At 43.5% G+C, this 20,274-nt stretch overlaps 2 protein-coding genes across 4 annotated transcripts in view; one reads left to right on the top strand and one right to left on the bottom strand.

Annotated features, from left to right (window-relative positions):
• Positions 1-936, bottom strand: part of SPG11 (SPG11 vesicle trafficking associated, spatacsin) — a 65,854-nt gene extending 64,918 nt beyond the window's left edge. For all 3 annotated transcript variants that reach the window (XM_073304525.1, XM_073304528.1, XM_073304527.1), the window contains exon 1: positions 635-936. In XM_073304525.1, the coding sequence (XP_073160626.1) occupies positions 635-921 (287 nt within the window). In that variant the 5' untranslated portion in view covers positions 922-936. The remainder of the gene's footprint in view (positions 1-634) is intronic.
• Positions 937-3,008: 2,072 nt separating this feature from the next.
• CIAO2A (cytosolic iron-sulfur assembly component 2A) lies at positions 3,009-17,188 on the top strand. The gene is made up of 5 exons (XM_073304534.1): positions 3,009-3,208; positions 6,769-6,933; positions 11,018-11,067; positions 14,970-15,015; positions 16,692-17,188. Exons 1-5 carry the CDS (start codon positions 3,094-3,096, stop codon positions 16,787-16,789), a joined length of 474 nt encoding a protein of 157 aa, XP_073160635.1. The 5' UTR covers positions 3,009-3,093; the 3' UTR covers positions 16,790-17,188.
• The last annotated feature ends 3,086 nt before the right edge of the window (positions 17,189-20,274 follow it).

Here is a 20,274-nt window from a genome sequence, read left to right as displayed (position 1 = left end):
TTGGAAAAGCCACTCCAGGGAGAAAAGTATCAGGGGGTAGCCGTGTTAGTCTGTATCTACAAAGACGATGAGGAGTCCGGTGGCACTTTAAAGACGAACAGATTTATTTGGGCATAAGCTTTCATGAGTAAAAAATCCACTTCTTATCTGAAGAAGTGGATTTTTTACTCATGAAAGCTTATGCGCCAATAAATCTGTTCGTCTTTAAGGTGCCACCAGACTCCTCCTTGTTTTTACCCCCGGGAGAGTGGCCGGCTAACGCCTCTGCAGTCAGAAGACAAATAGAGGGGCTTAGTGGGTCACAGCAAGACCTTTGCAGTCTCCCCCAGTCCATTAAGTCTCCCCCATTCAGGGCCGTTAGGGCTTGAAGACGGCCCTGGAGAAGAAGCTTATGTGCACCCCTGTGGCGACGAGCAAAACAACCCCCAGCGCGTGGAGACACACGGGCACGCCAGGGCGCCGCCCGACAACCCGTGACAGGGTTAAAGGCCCGACAGCCGCCAGACAGCATCACCCCGCCTGAGGCGCGGCTCGGGTCCCCGCGCGCCAGCCCCGCCCGCCGCACAGCGCCTCCCCGGGGCTCGACGGGACCCGCCGCGCCGCGACCCGCCCCGCCCGCGGACCCGCCACTTACTCCGCCCACGGTCCAGGGATGGGGCTGCCGCGGGCCCGGCCGGCCCTGCCGCAGGCCAGGGACCTGAGGTGGAGCCCCCCCGAGACCAGCCGGCTTCCCAGAGCGTCCTGCGCCCTGTTGAGCTTGACCTGGGCTGTGTCGCCCGGGGGGCTCCGGGCCTCCCGGGCGAGGGGCACCAGCAGCACCCGCAGCTCCCCCTTCGCCCCCTCCATCCTCCGGGGGCCGCCAGCCAGCTTCCCCCAGACCGAACTTCCGGCTTCAGCCGGGCGCGACAAGGGCGCGGCCATCTTGCGCAGGGCACGACTTCCGGCCAGCTGGCGCGAGAGGGCGACGAGACCCCGAAATCGCTCTCTTCGCCTCACGAAGCGGGCATTCCACTGAGACTACAACTCCCAGAATGCCATGCGGCAAAGACGAGAGGCTCTTGTAACCAGAGGGAGTATTGCGTGGTGGGACTTGTAGTCTCCGGGCGTGCTGGCTGTGCAGTGCAACCAAGGAGAAGCATGTGAGTTGAAATTCGTAGTCTTATGGCAGGGGTGGCCAGCCTGAGCCTGAGAAGGAGCCAGAATTTACCAATATACATTGCCAAAGAGCCACAGTAATACATCAGCAGGTCCTCATGGCAGACTCAGGGGAGGGGCGGGAAGGGGTGGAGTGGGGGCAGGGCCTGTGGCAGAGCCAGGGGTTGAGCAGTGAGCACCCCCCCTCCCCCCGGCACATTGGAAAGTTGGCATCTGTAGCTCCAACCCTGGAGTCGGTGCCTATACAAGGAGCCACATATTAACTCCGGAGCCACAGGTTGGCCACGCCTGGTCCATGCCACACTGAGACTAGTCGTCTGCTCATATCAGGAGGGTCTCTGGATAGATTGCTTGCTAGCTAGTCCAGTTTAGATGGAGCATTATATGCTGTGACTTCTGTTTTCAATGGGCTCCTAACCTCAGATTCAATCTTAGACACTGAGTCTGGGGACACACACGTTTGAGCAAGCAGTTGGGACTCAAAGAGTGTAGGAGCGGCCTAGAACCTGTATCAAACTTAACCCGTAACTCCCATTGTCCAGCCAGCCATTTTCTGTTTATTTTGTAACTCCTAACTGGTTTGACCTTGACTAATCATTTTGTAATGGAAATTAAGTTTACCACTTTATCAGTTGCTCTCTGAAAATCTTACAGGGTACTAATATTTGAAAGTAGCATGATTTCTCAGAGCAGACTGCCAGAGACTTTTTATTCTGCTCCTGTGCATGTGTCAACGCTATCATTTGTTTGAGGGGAAACTCTCAAATACAATAGGTTCAAAATATTATATTAAAACATTTCCATGACTCCTTCCCTCACAGAGACATTCCAAAATAAAATTTCCTGGTGTAAAATACCCACTGGAAATAAAACAATAACACCTAGTAGTCCTCCAAAGAGGGTACTACAACAGTATTTAAATTACAACAGCTAGATTGTGCACCTCACAAACTATCAAGTCAGAGGCTCTCTTAACTGGGATTATAGATGTGTATGTATCTATGACAGAAGCCTGTTCTCCAATTAACCTTTTTCTTGCTCTCACTGCAGGAAAAGCAGAGGAGCAACAATCCCGACAAATGGTTTATATCTGTGATTGTACGGCTGTTGCAGCCTCTATTTTAGATGCTGGTCAGTTTTGTAATGTATTGTACAACATGGCCCCAGTTCGGCATTGAGCTCGGCAGCTGGAAGGAAGGGGACTGTGTCAGTAGAGCTTGTTGCAAGATCAGAGTCTATGTGCCACTCTTGCCCTGTGCTGGATGGAATTTCAGACCTGCTCAGATCTGGATGATTGTTTTATCCACCAGCCACTGAACTACAGTACAAATGAACGCACAGCACTGAGGGATTTCCCTAGACCCCCCCAACTGTCCCATCCTCCTCCAGTGGTCAACCAGTTACCCCTGCAGTGATGCCAATGTAGTCGTTTTCCAAAACCCCTCTTCCCCCCCGTAAATTCGAACACCCCCTCTAATTTCAAGCCCTGGGGAAGCCTCTGCTACTGACATCTCTAGAACGTGCTGTCACCCTGCAGGGGTTGCACCCCACACAGGACACAAACCCTGCACAAGTATGCCTGTTTTAGGGGCTGCTCTCCCCAACCCGGGAAAGGTGTTAACACACTGAATTGCTGCAAAGCTCAAGTCAGGCTTACACCCAAACGTGCCCATTACAAACACGCCCCTGGCACAGCTGCTCACCAGGGCCGGGCTGGGTGGAGCGGAGCATCCTCCAGGCTCCCCCGCCCCTACGAGCCCGGGCCCCGCCTAAACCCCTGTCACGTCCCTGGGCCCTGCAGGCTCCGCGCGCCTTGTATGCCCCGCCCCTCGTGATCTGGCCCCGCCCGCTCGCCGTCGCCTATCCGGAAGCTGCCAGGGAGGGCCGCAGGGACGGTGGCCGCGCGGGGCTGTTTCTCTCCGATGGCGGAGCGGAAGGATGTCGCTGGTGGCCGGGCTGCTGGGCCGGGTGCTGTGGCTCTCCGGGCTCCGTAGCGGGGACCATGCGCAGGGGAGCCAGGCCATGGAGCAGGACAAAGCGCTCGAGGTGTATGGTGACTATCTCAGCCGGTGCGGGGAGCGGGGGGGTCAGTGCCCCGGGCGCGGCGCTTCTCGGTCATTCGCCCCGCCCGAGAGCAGGGGACGGGGCTAGAGCAGCTCTCGGGGTCCCTTCCAGGCCTGTGAGGCGGGCGGGGAGTGGCTGCTCTGGAGGAAGGGGTGCCCCGGGCGGGCGGCTGCTCTGGAGGAAGGGGTGCCCCGGGCGGGCGGCTGCTCTGGAGGAAGGGGGGTGCCCCGGGCGGGCGGCTGCTCTGGAGGAAGGGGGGTGCCCTGGGGGGAGCGGCGCCCCGGGCGGGTGGGTGCCCTGGGGGGAGCGGGCGGGCGGCTGCTCTGGAGGAAGGGGGGTGCCCCGGGCGCGTGGGTGGGTGCCCTGGGGGGAGCGGGCGGGCGGGCGGCTGCTCTGGAGGAAGGGGGGTGCCCCGGGCGGGTGGGTGCCCTGGGGGGAGCGGGCGGGCGGGCGGCTGCTCTGGAGGAAGGGGGGTGCCCCGGGCGCGTGGGTGCCCTGGGGGGAGCGGGCGGGCGGGCGGCTGCTCTGGAGGAAGGGGGGTGCCCCGGGCGGGCGGCTGCTCTGGAGGAAGGGGGGTGCCCCGGGCGGGTGGGTGCCCTGGGGGGAGCGGGCGGGCGGGCGGGTGCTTTGGAGGAAGGGGGGTGCCCCGGGCGGGCGGGTGCTTTGGAGGAAGGGGGGTGCCCCGGGCGGGCGGGTGCTTTGGAGGAAGGGGGGCGCCCCGGGCGGGTGGGTGCCCTGGGGGGAGCGGCGCCCCGGGCGGGTGGGTGCCCTGGGGGGAGCGGGCGGGCGGCTGCTTTGGAGGAAGGGGGGTGCCCCGGGCGGGCGGGTGCTTTGGAGGAAGGGGGGCGCCCCGGGCGGGTGGGTGCCCTGGGGGGAGCGGCGCCCCGGGCGGGTGGGTGCCCTGGGGGGAGCGGCGCCCCGGGCGGGTGGGTGCCCTGGGGGGAGCGGGCGGGTGGGTGCCCTGGAGGAAGGGGCGCCCCGGGCGGGTGGGTGCCCTGGGGGGAGCGGCGCCCCGGGCGGGTGGGTGCCCTGGGGGGAGCGGGCGGGCGGCTGCTCTGGAGGAAGGGGGGTGCCCTGGGGAGGGAAGGGCGGGTGGCCGGCCGGCCCTGGCAGGTGGGTGAGTGCTTTGGTTACTGAGAGCTTTGGGGTGGGTTGTTGGTGCCCAGGTGCAGTGGGGCAGGGAGAGAGAGGTGCCTAGGGACCCCCCTGGCCCTGCGATCTCTGGAGGGTGGGAAGCTGTCTCCAAAGCCCAGGTGTGAGGTGAACCTCCCGCAGGGTCACTTCCACTGGGGAAGTTCCCTTGTTACTTCATCCCTCTGGCTAGGGCACAGGCCCCACGCCCTTGGCAGTTAATGTGAGGCGGGTAACTCCATAAAGGGCAGACAGGGCCGGATTAACCTTTTGTGGGCCCAGCGCCAAATAGATTTGTGGGCCGCCCCTGGAGGCAATGGAGCACGTTGCGGGGAGGTCAGCTCCCAGAGCGAGGGGCCAGCCAGAGGCAATGGGGCATGGCATGGCAAGGGCGGCCCGGCTGCCCCCAGCCCAGCCCAGCCCAGCGCGAGGGCACTATTTACAAACCGGCAGTTGCCAGATGCACAGTGGCCTGGCCGGCCCTGTGCTGTGAGCATGCCCTTTCCCCTCAGGGGCGGTCCCATGCAGTAAGAATACTGTGTTTGTAGTAGTATTTTCCTATAAACACTGGAGCAATTCCAAACCACAAGTCATCTAGTTTACAATCTAAATATTAAAACCAAATCTGGTGGCAAAAGCATTTCTTCCATACTTTATAAATCAAGTTTAGATTTAGTTTTTAGCCGGAAGGGCAAAAAATAGCAAATACTGAATTGGAGGCCAGATTGAAGACCTTGTGCACACTGTTCTAGAGCCACTCTGTTGTAATTACTGATGGAAAGAGGGAAGTTAGCAGACTTGAGTGGGTCATCAGTGGCACACTTTTCATTGGCATTAATTCGGATTATTAGCTGCACTTCAGATACTCAGTATTTGGATCCCATATGCTATCTGAAACATAGCCTTTTTAATATACTAAATAACTCTAAAATCTTAACACTGTTCAGAGATTAATTTTACTAGGAAGAAGGCACTCTGATTCTTGATTTTATTATGCAACAGATCATCCTGGACATACATTAATTCCACTGTGTAAACTGATGAGTCACTGTCTGTCAGTAAAATTTCCTGGCAGGAAAGTTCATTGGGTCAATTTCAGCCCTTGTGTAACTCCACTATAGTTAATGGCATTACAACAGGGCTGAATTTGGCCCATTTATATATAAACAAGTTTATGAAAAGGTCCAAAGGTATTTGATTCAATATTAGCTTTTATTGCCAGCATTAAATGCTATCGCACATGTAGGATGAATATTGTATTCACCAAAGGGCTTTGAGACATTACTTTTAGAAAATGACTTCTCATGCAGTCTATGGGTAGAAAATAAAGCCAGTTGAGAGGACCACACTGAGTACTCAAAGAATGTAATCAAAGTCCTTTTGCACACTCTGAGTTCATCCATTGCTGGAATGCTTTTCCACTGAAAGAGCTTGGGGTTGTTTTTCAGCAAACTGCATTTGCATGGCGTACCCCCTTTAAAAAAAAAAAAAGGATTAGGTTTGTAGTATGGGCTCCAGTCAGCCACATCTATAGTAGGTTGATTAAAAAAAATTTTTTTTCTTTTGTTAACAAGGTTGACTTAATCTGAAATTAATCAGATAATGATTTTTACGAATTTATTCTTTATTTGCAACTGTTGATGTTAGCTCATGCAAACAAATTTTATCCTGTCACTTGTTCATGAATTCCTCACTGTAAGTATTTGGTCACTGAAATCGTATTGTATTGTTTCTGTCCAGTGATTGGATGATCTAAACTTATAAACAGGAGGATACCTCTTTTTCAGTTTATGAATTATCCTTAAACAGTTGTAATAGTTTTGAATCCACAATGTAAGCACTTCATCCTGGAAAATGCTTAGTGTCTCCAACTTCTATTGATTTTTTTTGGGAGCAAGAGTGGCTTAGAACCTTGCAAAATTTGCCCATATACCAGAAGTTCTTCAAGTCAAGGATCTTATTTTCCTATTCTTTTGTGAAGTGCTAAGCATACCAATTTCAGTAAGAGAGAGGTGTCAACAACCACATTGCCTGTGTAAAGGGTGTGATGTAATAAGATAATACTATAAATTAAATCCATACTGTGTTCTGGGTAAGGTCTGTGTTTTGCCTGTCAAAACAGTGCAGAGCTGATGCACTCCATTTGTAGGTAGTAAAATGCTATGTTCTTTGACCATGAAAGGTAGAAATGTTTGCATTGTATGGAGAGGAGCAGACCTGGTGAGGTACAGGTGGTTTGGTTTCTGCTCCTCTTGGGTGAACTGAGTCAACAAGATGTTTGTATAACTGGGTCTCCCCCGGAGAGGAGGTGAAAAAACTAGGCTGGGAAGAGCAACTTGTTAAAAACCTGTGACTTTTCCCCTAACCCTCTAATGTATAAAAGGCATTTCATTTCTGGTGTATGCCCTTATGCTTTAGATATAATTCGAACTATCCGGGATCCAGAGAAGCCTAGCACTTTAGAAGAACTGGAAGTGGTAACGGAAAGTTGTGTTGAAGTGCACGAGATAGGAGAAGATGAATATCTCGTTATTATCAGGTTTACACCAACAGTACCTCATTGCTCTTTGGCAACTCTCATTGGTAAGATTCATATTCCCATAAATGGCCATGTAGTTTTCTTCTAAAATGTGCAACAGTAAACCAAATACAGTGGATGTTCATATGAGTAACACTAATAAAAATAAAGTATTTTTTCCCTTTTTTTTTTCTTTGCTTGGACTTGTATATTAGAAAGCATTATACAAAGCAGTCAAAAGAAATATTGCAATATTTCTTAAACTGACTAGCATTTTACGAAGCAAAAAGATCCTCTAGGCCTTGTTCAGGGATGATGGCTTTCAAAAAGCCTCTTCATGATTTGGTAGTTCCAAGACGCACGGAGTTAAGAGAGGAAGAAAAGGAATTGTGAGTTACGTGTACATGATTGCTGCTTATTAGGCCCTAGCCACACTAGTTTGAATAGTATTGGGCTTGACAACTGTCTTCAAATATGGCTGTCACGGACATGGACCTACCACTCTTTTACAGTTCAGTGTAGCCAGAGGTTTTCTACATATGGTAGTGCAAACAATGACACTGGACTAGTCCCTTTAAGGTAATCTATAGCACAACTTCTGAATACAGCTGCAATATGGTTTGGTGTGGAAGTAAACCATTTAACAGCTTATTGTTGCTGTAGGTGTTTCAAAATGTTTAACAAGCCACAGTACAGATAGGGCTTTAGTATTTGCTTTGTTGCTTCTTAGCTAAGGAGCCCAAGGTGGCCTTAGATAACTATGGTGGCCAGACTTTAGAAATAATGGGGAGAGAGGAAGCATTAGTGTTGAAATGAATGTAGAGCAGTGATTGTTAAGTAATACTGTGCCTTGGTAGTATATGATGAATAGGGAGTAAAGCAATATGGTTTATAGTGTAGTCTTGTCTTGAGAGATTAATCTTCACTGATTTAAGAGAAATAACATATTGGGCTCTCTTCAGCAGTTCTTACTCATGCAAAACTCCACTGAAGAAAATACTATGGGATTAGAGCTGTGATGGCTTCTGTGTCTAGGTCTGTTAAAAATTGAAGTTATGTTTTTAATTTTTATTTATTACAATCTAGGGATTGTACATTTACCCAGCTTGTATCCTCCTGAATACGAATAGCTGATAGGAGTTGATTTTTACTTACGCTAGAAGGGTACGTTCCAAAATGTTGTATGGTTCCAGCATTACTGCAGAAGTTTAAAGAAAAGCAGTTTGTCAGATCTTTAAAAATAAAACAAACCCTCTTATGTACTGTTAAAAGGTCACAAAGTAGAACAAGATTCTACTCTTGCGTATTTTCTTTGACTATGTGCTTAGTTGGGATGTTGTTTATCCTGTTTCCTTCCTGTGATGAAACCAGATTTCAGTTCTCTGCAACTATGCTGCTTAGTTATAACGTATCAAGATTAACAAGCTTTATAATTCTAAATTAACACAGACAAAGGATTCTCATTTTACATTTTAAATACTTTTTTTCCTTGAAGGAAAATAAATGTTTGAATTTAACCAAGAAGTAATTCATGCTGAAGTATCACTCCACTTCTTTGTATGGGAAAGTGAAGTACAAATGGTTAAGAATTAATCGGCCTAATTTAGGACTGGCAGCTACTTAATCATTTACTTAGGGCTTATCTACATAGGGAAGCTGTTCTGAAATAAGATAGGGTGTGAATTTGAAGCGCAGTAGTTGGTCATGCTATCTCCCTGTATAGACACTCTCCTGTTCCACACTTAGTGCCTTTGTGTAGAATAAGAGTGTTCATATTGGGAGCTAGTATGGAATAACTATTCCACAATAGCTATTCCAGACAATGTGCTGGGGTAGAAAAGCCCTTACAAAAAACAGATTCTGTGAGGTCCAAAGCACTCTCAACGTCAGTAGGATCAGGCTCATGTACAGTAGCTATTACTTACAGTATATGTATTTAAATAGTCTGAAGATTTTTACTCTGATTTTTAAGAAATAAAACAGCTGACTCTTTTAGAGTACTGTGAACTTGACTGCCACGGTTTGATTTCCACAGGCTTTGTATTCTTGTGTTCTGAGTGACCTCTGTTTTCTCCACAGTTCCTCATTCTGTAAAAGGAAAGGGCTACAGCAAGTATATTTAAGCAGCTAGGCAGCACATGTAAGAGTACAAGCAATAAGCAGTTTGCCAGAGTTCCTCTCGTGCATAGGCTACTTGATTTTAAATTGGTGTTTTATGTCTTTTTACCTACTAGGCCCTAAATAGCCTGGGACCAACCGATTGAGAGTTAGTCTGTGTGGTGGTGAATTTCTATCCTCCTTGATAGAACTGGGTTTGGCAGAACTGAATTTTTATTTATTTTTTTTAAATAATTTTGACAGATAATAGCAATGCTTATTTTAAAGCTTTTTAAAATGATCGTTTTTTAAATTTTCAGTTGTGGGAAATTATGGACTGGTCTGATAATGGGGGGGGAAGTCAGATAATTATTTAATGACATGTTGAGATTCAAAAAGTAAAAGCTTTATAACCATTAAAACGCACATTGTCAACATCACAGGTCAAAATATGCAAAATAAATATCCTTAAGCCAAACTCAAATAAGTTCTCAAGCATCATTTTTCTTACTGTACCTATTGGTAAGTTTTTATTATTATCAATGGAAATATATTTTTCATTGGTCGGTATGTGTACATTGAGATCGACATTTACTGACATTTACCAATTAAAAAGCTGACCCTTCCAAGCCTAGATATAATAGAGAGGGGAGTGGCTGCCAGGGTGTTCTCCATAAAGGCCCCAGGACTCTGGAATCCCCTCCTGCCCCTGCTCTGAAGTAGTCCAGATTTGTTGACTCTAAGGCATCTTGGGGGGCCTATTTCTTTCAAGTGATTTTTGAGGCATGGGCCAATGTACTAAGGTGTTGGTATTTCTGGGGCTGCTGCTTGATAGAAGGGTTGAGCTGATGGTATGGCGTTTTGTTCTAACTAATTGGCAGCACGCTCAGAACCTGTGCATGGGCACTCTTTACTATCTTTCAATTTAGAATAAACAAATACATTTTTAAGAAGTCTGTGACGGCCTGGATGTTTACTCTCTGAAAGGAGCTCGGAGAGTTATGGTGGTTATTACTGTAACTGAGAGTGGCTCCTGGTCAGTCCAGTGGCTAATCTCCAGGTCACTGAAAAATGAGTCACATACTTGTAGTGGTCTTCTGTCCCAAAGAATTGCAGGGTGCTTGCCTGATCTGTCATACTCTGTACTGGATTCAAGCATCCTCTTCATCTGTCTGCCCTGTGCTAATGATTACGAAGATGAACCCATTAGATTTCAGATGTTTCTCTCTAGGTTAGTTGCATGTCATCTCCTAATTTATCACTAAAAGCATATAGTGACTACAGTGATGAGTACAATAGAAAGGCCTAATTTAGATAACATTATGTTTGAATGTTACATGTAAGCAGTCAATACTTTTTTACTGATGTGTCACTTGCTGGGTTTTTAGATTAATCCAAGATTTAAATCATAAGGTCCTTAGGACAAGGACTGTTTCCTTTCTGTGGTTTGTATGATACTGAGCACGTGTTCAGAGTTTAACAAATAATTTAATGTACATTGAAAATTAAGCAAGGGGTAGATGATAAATTTGGGAGACAGAAGAATTCCCTGCTCCCCCAAGTTGTTCCAAGATTGTGTTCTTTTCAAACTGTTTGCTGAACTTCTAACAAAAGAGAAATCTTCCAAAAGAAATAGCTGCATTATGTCCTCAGCGGAAGTTAAGTGCGGCCACAGTAGTAGGAAAGAACCTCTAGTACAGGAATGTAGATGCGGAGAGGAGTGATCATTCTATAAAGTGCTTGGAGACTAAAGTCTCTCTCTCTCTCTCTCGGTACAAAGCAGGCAAAGAAAAAGCTTAGCCTGCCTTGTCCTAGATGATCTGGAAGAACCATATCTTGGGGTCAGAGGGTCTCCATTGTCATTCATTCATCCCGCCTCTTTCTGCTGAGAATGCTACAGTGGTGACAATTGCCAATTGTATAGATGGCTTTTGTGATGTAGATGTATGTCCACTGGGAATTAGGCAGACCAAAAAAATTGTTTAAATCATCTACAGAACTCCTTGAACTTGCGCATGAAAAAAATGTTTTTTATTGTTTGTTTTTAAACAGGGCTTTGTTTGCGAATAAAACTTCAGAGATGTTTGCCTTTTAAACACAAGGTAAAGTATTCATTTCTACCATTCTCACATCAGATTGTGCGTGGATGTATGCCCAATACCAAATGACAAACTTAAAAAACCAAACAAACTGCAAGGTTGCTCACTTAGTTTTAAAATTGTGGTCAAAAAGATCTGTTGGTGTTTTTAAATAGTGCATAGTAATTTGCATATGGAATAATAGGATATCTTGCTGCACTGTCCAGCATATAAAGGAACTTATGAGTAATAGTGATTATCTTGTTCCTCAAAGCATTTATAAAAAAAATCCTGTTTGTTCTTTCCACATAAATCGGGTTTTGCTAAACTCTGGAAAGGGGAACTGTGCTAAGGGCAACCTCCTGACTTTTCCACAACCCATGTCACTTGATTTTTGACATGTGGTCGGGATGGATTATGGAAAATACAGGACATCTTAAAACAAACAACCCCAAATATCTATCTAAGTCCTCCTAATGCCTTCAAGGGAAAGAATTATGGGCCACAGGAACATTTCAAAGCAGCCAGGCATTGTGAATTTTATTAATGTTTAACTGGTTACTGAGTTTTTGTACCCTTGGAATAACTGGTGGTGGTTGTCCCCAGTGATTCCTGAGTGAGTAAGCGAGACAAGGCGACCTGAAGGTAAGGTAGTGAGTAACGTGCCAGTTGGAATTCTGATGGTAAGGAATAAAGGTGCCCTCCACAGTTCATGTGAAGATTCTCTGCAAAACAAACAAAAGGGAAATGGGAGCTCATAGTGAGTTTGCTTGGAGAATTTGTAAGTACTGAAAAGGTAGGAAATGGAACCAGGATTTGAAATGAGATTTCTTATTCCTGTAACTTAAATAGGAACACAGGGATTGCCATATTGGACCAGGCCAGTGGCCTACCTAGTCCAATATATCATCTGACAGTGGCCAGCACCAACCACTACAGTGGAATATGCAGGAATCTAAGGAAATTTCCTAACCCCAGTAGTTAGAAGCTGGTTCATGACCTAAAGTGTGCGGGTTTATAGCTCTTCCAAAACTCACTTAAATACTTGTCTCTGGACTTAAATACATTTCAAATTTCTTAAGACTGTGGCTAACATCCAGCTTCTAAGGCTTTGTCTTCACTACCCAAAAGTGTGTGTTGATACTGCAAAATAACAAATGCATGTTGGTTATTTTGTTGTGAAGAAGCCCAGAGGCCTGTTTTGGCAGTGAAGACCTAGCCTGAGTGTTAGTGCCTTTCTGTTGCATAGGATACCAAATACCATAATATGTGATGTTAGATATATTTGCTGCAATACTTTGAGCTGATGGCCTGAATCATTCCCTTATACCAGAGTTTCAGCACTGGATTTTCTTACTTTTGTAGCTACTTGCCTGAGGCTTCATGCTTTTGGGAATAGTCTCACCACAAAAACTGTGACCCATGTTTCTAGAAAATTGTGTTAGTGACGCTGTGCGCTGCCAGCTATTTAATCATAACCAATCACTTAAGGGCCAAGGGTATGTAGTGAAAACAACTTAATTGCTTTAAGTGCTTTAAATTAATGAAAGGTATGTACAGTTCATTTCCTTAATTTATACAGCAGATAACTTCAGTAAATAAACAACTTCACTACAAATAGCCTTGAAGTTCAAATTTGTGGATACCATTAATATGCTGCCTGGGAACAGCCTTTTTTGAGAACTGTTATACTTTATAATATAAAGAAAAGGAGTACTTGTGGCACCTTAGAGACTAACCAATTTATTTGAGCATAAGCTTTCGTGAGCTGCAGCTCACTTCATCGGATGTATCCTGTGGAAAGTACAGAAGATTTTTTATACACACAAACCATGAAAAAATGGGTGTTGACCACTACAAAAGGTTTTCTCTCCCCCCACCCCACTCTCCTGCTGGTAATAGCTTATCTAAAGTGATCACTCTCCTTACAATGTGTGATCTCTATCAAGCATTCTTACAACTACAATACCCACCTGCGGAAGTGAAGAAACAGATTGATAGAGCCAGAAGAGTTCCCAGAAGTCACCTACTACAGGACAGGCCTAACAAAGAAAATAACAGAACGCCACTAGCCGTCACCTTCAGCCCCCAATTAAAACCCCTCCAATGCATTATTAAGGATCTACAACCTATCCTGAAGGATGACCCAACACTCTCACAAATCTTGGGAGAGAGGCCAATCCTTGCCTACAGACAGTCCCCCAACCTGAAGCAAATACTCACCAGCAACCACATACCACACAACAGAACCACTAACCCAGGAACCTATCCTTGCAACAAAGCCCGTTGCCAACTGTGCCCACATATCTATTCAGGGGACACCATCACAGGGCCTAATAACATCAGCCACACTATCAGAGGCTTGTTCACCTGCACATCCACCAATGTGATATATGCCATCATGTGCCAGCAATGCCCCTCTGCCATGTACATTGGTCAAACTGGACAGTCTCTACGTAAAAGAATAAATGGACACAAATCAGATGTCAAGAATGATAACATTCATAAACCAGTCGGAGAACACTTCAGTCTCTCTGGTCACACGATTACAGACATGAAAGTTGCGATATTACAACAGAAAAACTTCAAAACCAGACTCCAGCGAGAGACTAGTCTATTGAATTGGAATTCATTTGCAAATTGGATACTATTAACTTAGGCTTGAATAGAGACTGGGAGTGGCTAAGTCATTATGCAAGGTAACCTATTTCCCCTTGTTTTTTCCTACTGCCGAGCCCCCCCCCCCCCCCTTGTTAAACCCTGGATTTGTGCTGGAAATGGCCCACCTTCATTATCATACACATTGTAAGGAGAGTGATCACTTTAGATAAGCTATTACCAACAGGAGAGTGGGGTGGGGGGAGAGAAAACCTTTTGTAGTGGTAAACACCCGTTTTTTCATGGTTTGTGTGTATAAAAAGATCTTCTGTACTTTCCACAGGATGCATCCGATGAAGTGAGCTGTAGCTCACGAAAGCTTATGCTCATATAAATTGGTTAGTCTCTAAGGTGCCACAAGTATTCCTTTTCTTTTTGTGAATACAGACTAACATGGCTGTTACTCTGAAACCTATAATATAAAGGCTATCCAAGTTTGGAATTGTAATGTAATATACTTCCGTGCAGAGGATCTGTAATAGTATTTTGAGCTCAAACTCTTGCTACTTCAAGATACTAAGCCACGTGGAGGCAAAATGCACTTCCTGAAAGTAGAGAAACCCTTTTTGCTCTGTATGTGACAACTCTCACTGCTTCTTCACATCCCCTTCTCAGCCAAAAGATTGAACTGCATTGACACTTTCCACAGAAAGCCCCATTAGTAACCACTGGCAAAAGCTGAGTATGATGTGACAAAGAGCTTTAAAGAATGTGGGGTGGGGGTGGTAAATATCGCTTAGGATTTCCTCCCTGAAAGGGTCTTATTTTTCAAATGTGTTTAAATAAGCTGTTTATGAAAGTGACTGTTGCAGTTCCTGTAGCCTCTAGACAAACAGCTCCAAAATCAGGATCTACAGAACACTAGCTTGTGGTTTACAGAGAGCTGGCTGGAAAGATAGTGCTGGCTCTCCTCCCTATTTCCAGCTGCTTCATGGCATTAAAAGAAAACTTAACATACACTTAAGTACTTTCCCAGTATTACTTAGCCATGTAAGTAATTGATATGGTTACCTCAGTTTGACCACCAATAGGAGTGATCACCAATAGAGCTGTGAATTGGAGGGGAGATGTCCCGTAAGACATTCTCGTAAAATCTAGACGATGAAAAAGCTTGAGACCTGCCTATTGTGGACAACAGGATAGGATAGTTCACAAATGTTCATTGTTAAATCAGTGTGCATACTTTGTACAGCTATTTCTCTTTCCCAACAGTGTGCGGGAGTACCGCTATTCTAGTGTGTGGCTAACATTGTTTATTTCTTATCTAGTTGGAAATTTATATATCTGAAGGTGCCCATTCCACTGAGGAGGACAGTAAGTGGATTTTTATAAATTGAATGACTGTGGCTTCAGAATCTGTGTGTGGCCCACCACCCTGGGTATTAGTGCAGTGTCATAGTTGCAGGATGAACCATGCCATTGGGAAATCTCAAAATGTAAGTTGCTGCAATGAAATTCAAACTTGTTCATGTTGCACATCTAATATATCTTACTGTGATATTGAGGGTTACATTTTTAAAAGGGGGGAAATAAATAGGAAGTATTGCATATGTGCAGCTAAGTACATTTCTGGAATTTCTTTACTTTGAGTGGTTGATCTTGCAATCTTATATTAATGCTAGACTGTTTGTATTATGTTTTTTAAAATGTGGAGGAACTGGACTGGCAAGCATGTGCCATAGAAAATCTGAATTGTAAAAATTATTAAAATAAAACCAATTTTTTTTCCAAATAAAAAAGAGCCACAAAGGACTCCACCCATGCCAGGTTTTGACCTTTCACTTCTTTTGTTCTAAACCTGAATAGAATGGTTTTTTTAACATGGAAAATTTGGGGTGTGTTTGGGATTTTTTTTCCTTTCTCTCAGTCACATAACTAGAAACTGAAACTAGAGAAATTCAGACTGACACAATTTACCTAGGGATGCAGCGGATTCTCCATCACTTGGAGCCATTAAACATCCACTCTTGATTTTTACACTCTAGCTTAACCAGAAGTTGTGGACTTGATGCTGGAGTCACTTTGTGAAATTCTACGGCCTGTGTTCTGCAGGCAGTCAGACTAGGTGATCCTAATGGTACCTTCAGGGCTTAAAATCTATGCAACTTTACCAAACTTCAATGGGAACTAGTAGTTGAGGTCCCAAATGCAGGGATATTGGAGCCTAAGAAATTAAAAGCAAAATTTAGAGCTCATAAAATTTCAACTTTGACAATTCCTACCCAAGATCAGGATATAGATGCAAATGTAAGAAATGAGTATTAGTGCTATTATGTCTTAATGATGGCTTTTCTGTTACAAGGAAGCAAAATACAATGTTTGTTCCATATTAGCCAGTTGTCCAGATTGTCCTGTTGTTGTGAAGGGTTGAGAGGAATTTAGGGTCGGATGTGGCTCTACAAATGTTACATTACTTAAGGACTGCAGAATATCCAGCATGAACAGGGTGTTACGTATTCCTTTCCTGGACTAGAAATGCCATGAAAGTGATAGTGATTTCTAGTGGCTGTGTGTGACCTTTCTCCCACTTGCCTCTCTTTCCCTTATCTCCTTCTAATCTCTCTTTGTTCCATCCAAGATGCCCAGTTCAACACCACTTTCATGTCATTTCCCCCATTCCTGTGTGTTTTCGGTACGCCAGGAGCATCTCCTTCAATAGGTCTATCTTGCCATCTCCATTTCTACCTGCGCTGCACTCCTTTGGACAAATCTATTCTACAAATCCTAGTCCTCTTCTCCATAGAGCAAAGTGATTATAGTCCCTCCTATCAACATTTAAAATTAAAATTATAAAATAGAAGAAAGATGTCACAATCCATTTATTCCTTTTGTCTGTTGTCTTCCATTCCCATTGCTTGAGATTGCTAGTGTCTACAAAGATTTCAGGGACCTACTTCAGTGCAGGGTCAAGTATCTAGCACAATGTGATTACTGTACAAGAATTCCTCAGTAAAATGGCTCTGACTTACTTTTCATCTGATATTTTGCAGTCAACAAGCAAATAAATGATAAAGAGAGAGTAGCAGCTGCGATGGAGAATCCAAACTTGCGTGAAATTGTGGAGCAGTGTGTTACAGAACCGGACTAGCAGCTACAGTAACCACAGAGCTATGATTATTTTGATACATTGGTTTAATTATTTGTAAAACTTCAAGGCCTTGAGTTTAATACTTACATTGTTTGTACCTTCCACATGATTTTTAAAGGAAACCATTTATAAAGCGGATGTAAATTATAAGAAGGTGGGTAGCAGTATATACAATTATATGAAGTGTATAGTGTTCTAAAGAATTTGTAATATTCAGTGTTCAAAGAGAAATATTTTAACTAGTTATTATGATCCAGCTGTGTTGCCTTCTTCTGATGCACATTGTGATACAAAATCAATTTTTCAGGTTAAAGTTCCACTGTGCTCAAATGGAATATGTTTCAATCACTACACTGTAAAAAAACAACAAAAAATAAAAATTGATTCTTATAATGAAAAGCCACTTCCTGTTTTGAATGTTTGTGCTCTTAATTTTACTATCTCTCCTGGCATGGTAACTAACAGAGAAGTAAACATTTTGCTCAAGTGTTTTTGCTGTTGGTAAAATGTTTTCTCATAAAAATTGAAATTAAATTTAAAACATTAGCTGACGCTCTAAACTTGAATATATTTTATAAATGGTCAAAAGATCAATAGTAGTATACTCAAGAAGTGTTAAATGAATACTTCTGCATTTCAAATGCTCTTTAACCTTTAATCTTATGTCTGCAAGAAAAGCACTTCTTGTACTGCCATGATGTCCAAATGATATTAATAGAATTTTTCAGAAGATTTTAGCAGCAAATGCTAACTACTTCATTGCTGTTTTGTTTGTTTCTTTATGCAAATTGTTTGAGGCATGTTGATTTAAAATCTGATCAGAATTCAGTCATAGGACTAGCAGATTTGATACAGTAGAACTTCACTGATTCTCTCTATGCTAATCTTCGAACCTAAAAGATCTCCTACTCCCCCTTTCTTCAAAGATTTCAGAATGCTGTAGTAATGCCTCACTAGTAAAACTTCGTCACTTTTTCAAAATTCTAAAGTATATAACATTAAACTGCACTTGATACATAAACATTTTATTTTTACTTTAACAGTATGTCTGACTGTTTTCACATTGGTTAGGTTATTAATTTGTAAGAAGTTACTCAATCTCCCAGTCATTAGTGTCAATTGGAGCTTGTATTTTCAGTGTTTCTGTCTGGAATCAGTTATTTTTAAATGAAATAATTAGGAAACAGCAAATCTAACCAAGTACCATTATAGCTGATAAACAAGTTAAAATCTAAATTGACCATTTTTAAATTTATATATATAACTTTATGCAATATCCTGAAGCACCATTGACTGACTTAGTGCTGAGAGAGGTACATCATGTAAGAATCTGGATTAATTAGGAAAGGAATGAATATTAAAAGTAATTGTTGTCTTCGCAATTTGGAATAAACATGACTTTAAAAAAACTATAAAATATTTAGGGAGTGAACATATGCTGGAAAACACAGAAAAGAAGTAATTCTGGAGAATGAAAGTGCACAGAAACCTGTCCTATGTTAAGCTTTAATCAAGTGCATCAGTCAGCAATTTCTTCAGTATCCATTACAGAACAGCATAACATCTTGCACAAAAAAACAATGTCACTCAAGAAGAGTTATGTATTAGTTAGAAATGATCTAATGGGTATGATTGATTCTTTTAATGTTTTTAGAAAAACTACAACACTAATTTAAATGATGCTTTCCTCTCCAAGTTATATGATGGCTATATTTCCAAGGGAATCAAAGTTTCCTATACTTTTTTGGTCAATGTCTTCCCAGCCTATATGAGTTTGTCTTTACTCTTGCCATCAAAAAATTTTTCCTTTTAAAGAGCTGCTTGCATATGAACAGGTCCAAATTGTGTGACTTAAAATTCAATTACTGTTCACTTAACTACTTAGCGCCACCTATATGCAAAATGGGAAGAATTTCTGCCATAATGAGAAGGAAGCTGAGAATAGCCAAAACTAGACCATGCCATTAATTTATATTGGTGTTGGTGACCAGTTATGGAGACAAGAACATGCTATCTATGATTCCAGACTGTTCCATCTATTATGGATTCATGTTACTATGGGAACCTTTCTGTATTCATTTGTATAACTGAATGCTCATACAATATTGTAAAAAGAAAAGGAGTACTTGTGGCACCTTAGAGACTAACCAATTTATTTGAGCATAAGCTTTCGTGACCTACAGCTCACTTCATCGGCTTATGCTCAAATAAATTGGCTAGTCTCTAAGGTGCCACAAGTCCTCCTTTTCTTTTTGCGAATACAGACTAACACAGCTGTACTCTGAAACCTGTCAATATTGTAAAAGTCTTTTTATATAATTTATTTTTGCTGTTCTGTTGCACTAATAATTCCTTTCTATGTATCAGAACCTGATATAAATGATGGAGTCCTCCAAAAGAGCTCTCTTGATGAGAACAGTTCTTTTCTGGGCATTTATACCATGCTAATCACCTTGATGTCAAAGTACTGAGATTCAAATTTTGTTGAACGTGCAATTCTACTTGTGTGCCAGTTTGACTGTGCTTACTGCAGAAGCATCTGCTGCTCAGGTAAGCACAGAGAGAGAATAGTAACAGAGGTTGGTATTTCAAATTTACTATTAGGTGGAATTGGTTTTTGTTCTTCTAGTTATCTCTAGAGTGTGAAAGAACGTCCGGTTTGGAGCCAACCTTGCCTATATGGCTGCCCTGTCTCAATCACAATTAGCTTTGTTACTGTTTTCTCTACATGGTTAATAGATCTATTTACTCAATATTATGATGAAGGATGTTTGGCATACTCTGTGCTTTCTTCTATTTTTAAAATTTAAATATCATACCACTTCTTTATCACTTAGGAACTGCAAACTACGGTTAAAATAGTTATTGGAACAAGTCATCTGTTGCAGTTCAAAGACTGATTTCTGGATATGTTTTTAGAATTCCAGTGTTTGAAATTCTTATTAAAGCATTGTTTTCTAATCATTATCATAAGAATGGCATACTTGGTCAGACCAATAGTCCACTGGTTCTCAATCAGGGGTACACATACCCCTGGGGGTATGCAGAGGTCTTCCAGGAGGTACATCAACTCATCAAGGTATTTGCCTAGTTTTACAACAGGCTACATAAAAAGCACTAGCTAAGTCAGTACAAACTAAAATTTCATACGGACAATGACTTGTTTATACTGCTCTGTATACTACACTCTGAAATGTAAGTACAGTATTTATATGCCAACTGATTTATTTTATAATTATGTGGTAAAAATGAGGAAGTCAGCAATTTTTTGGTAATAGTGGTGTGACACTTTAGTATTTTTAGGTCTGATTTTGTAAGCAAGTAGTTTTGTGTACCCCCAAATTTCATCTCACTTAAAGACACATCAGACTCAACCTTTCCAGACTACTGTACCCCTTTCAGGAGAGTCACTGCAGTAGTCCATCTAGCCCGGTATCCTCTCTTCCGGCAGTGGCTGGCGCTAGAGGGAATGAACAGAACAGGGT

This window comes from Lepidochelys kempii, chromosome 10, assembly GCF_965140265.1.
Source record: "Lepidochelys kempii isolate rLepKem1 chromosome 10, rLepKem1.hap2, whole genome shotgun sequence".
Taxonomy (NCBI): Eukaryota; Metazoa; Chordata; order Testudines; family Cheloniidae; genus Lepidochelys; species Lepidochelys kempii.
The sequence above is the reverse complement of the archived record's forward strand: the minus strand, read 5'-3'. Positions and strand labels throughout refer to the sequence as shown.

Excerpts from the sequence above, each read along its gene's own strand:
- CIAO2A (XM_073304534.1), top strand. The coding sequence starts at position 3,094 with ATGTCGCTGGTGGCCGGGCTGCTGGGCCGGGTGCTGTGGCTCTCCGGG. Across the intron at positions 6,934-11,017 it reads CTCTTTGGCAACTCTCATTG|GGCTTTGTTTGCGAATAAAA; the intron begins GTAAGATTCATA and ends GTTTTTAAACAG. Across the intron at positions 11,068-14,969 it reads GTTTGCCTTTTAAACACAAG|TTGGAAATTTATATATCTGA; the intron begins GTAAAGTATTCA and ends TTTCTTATCTAG.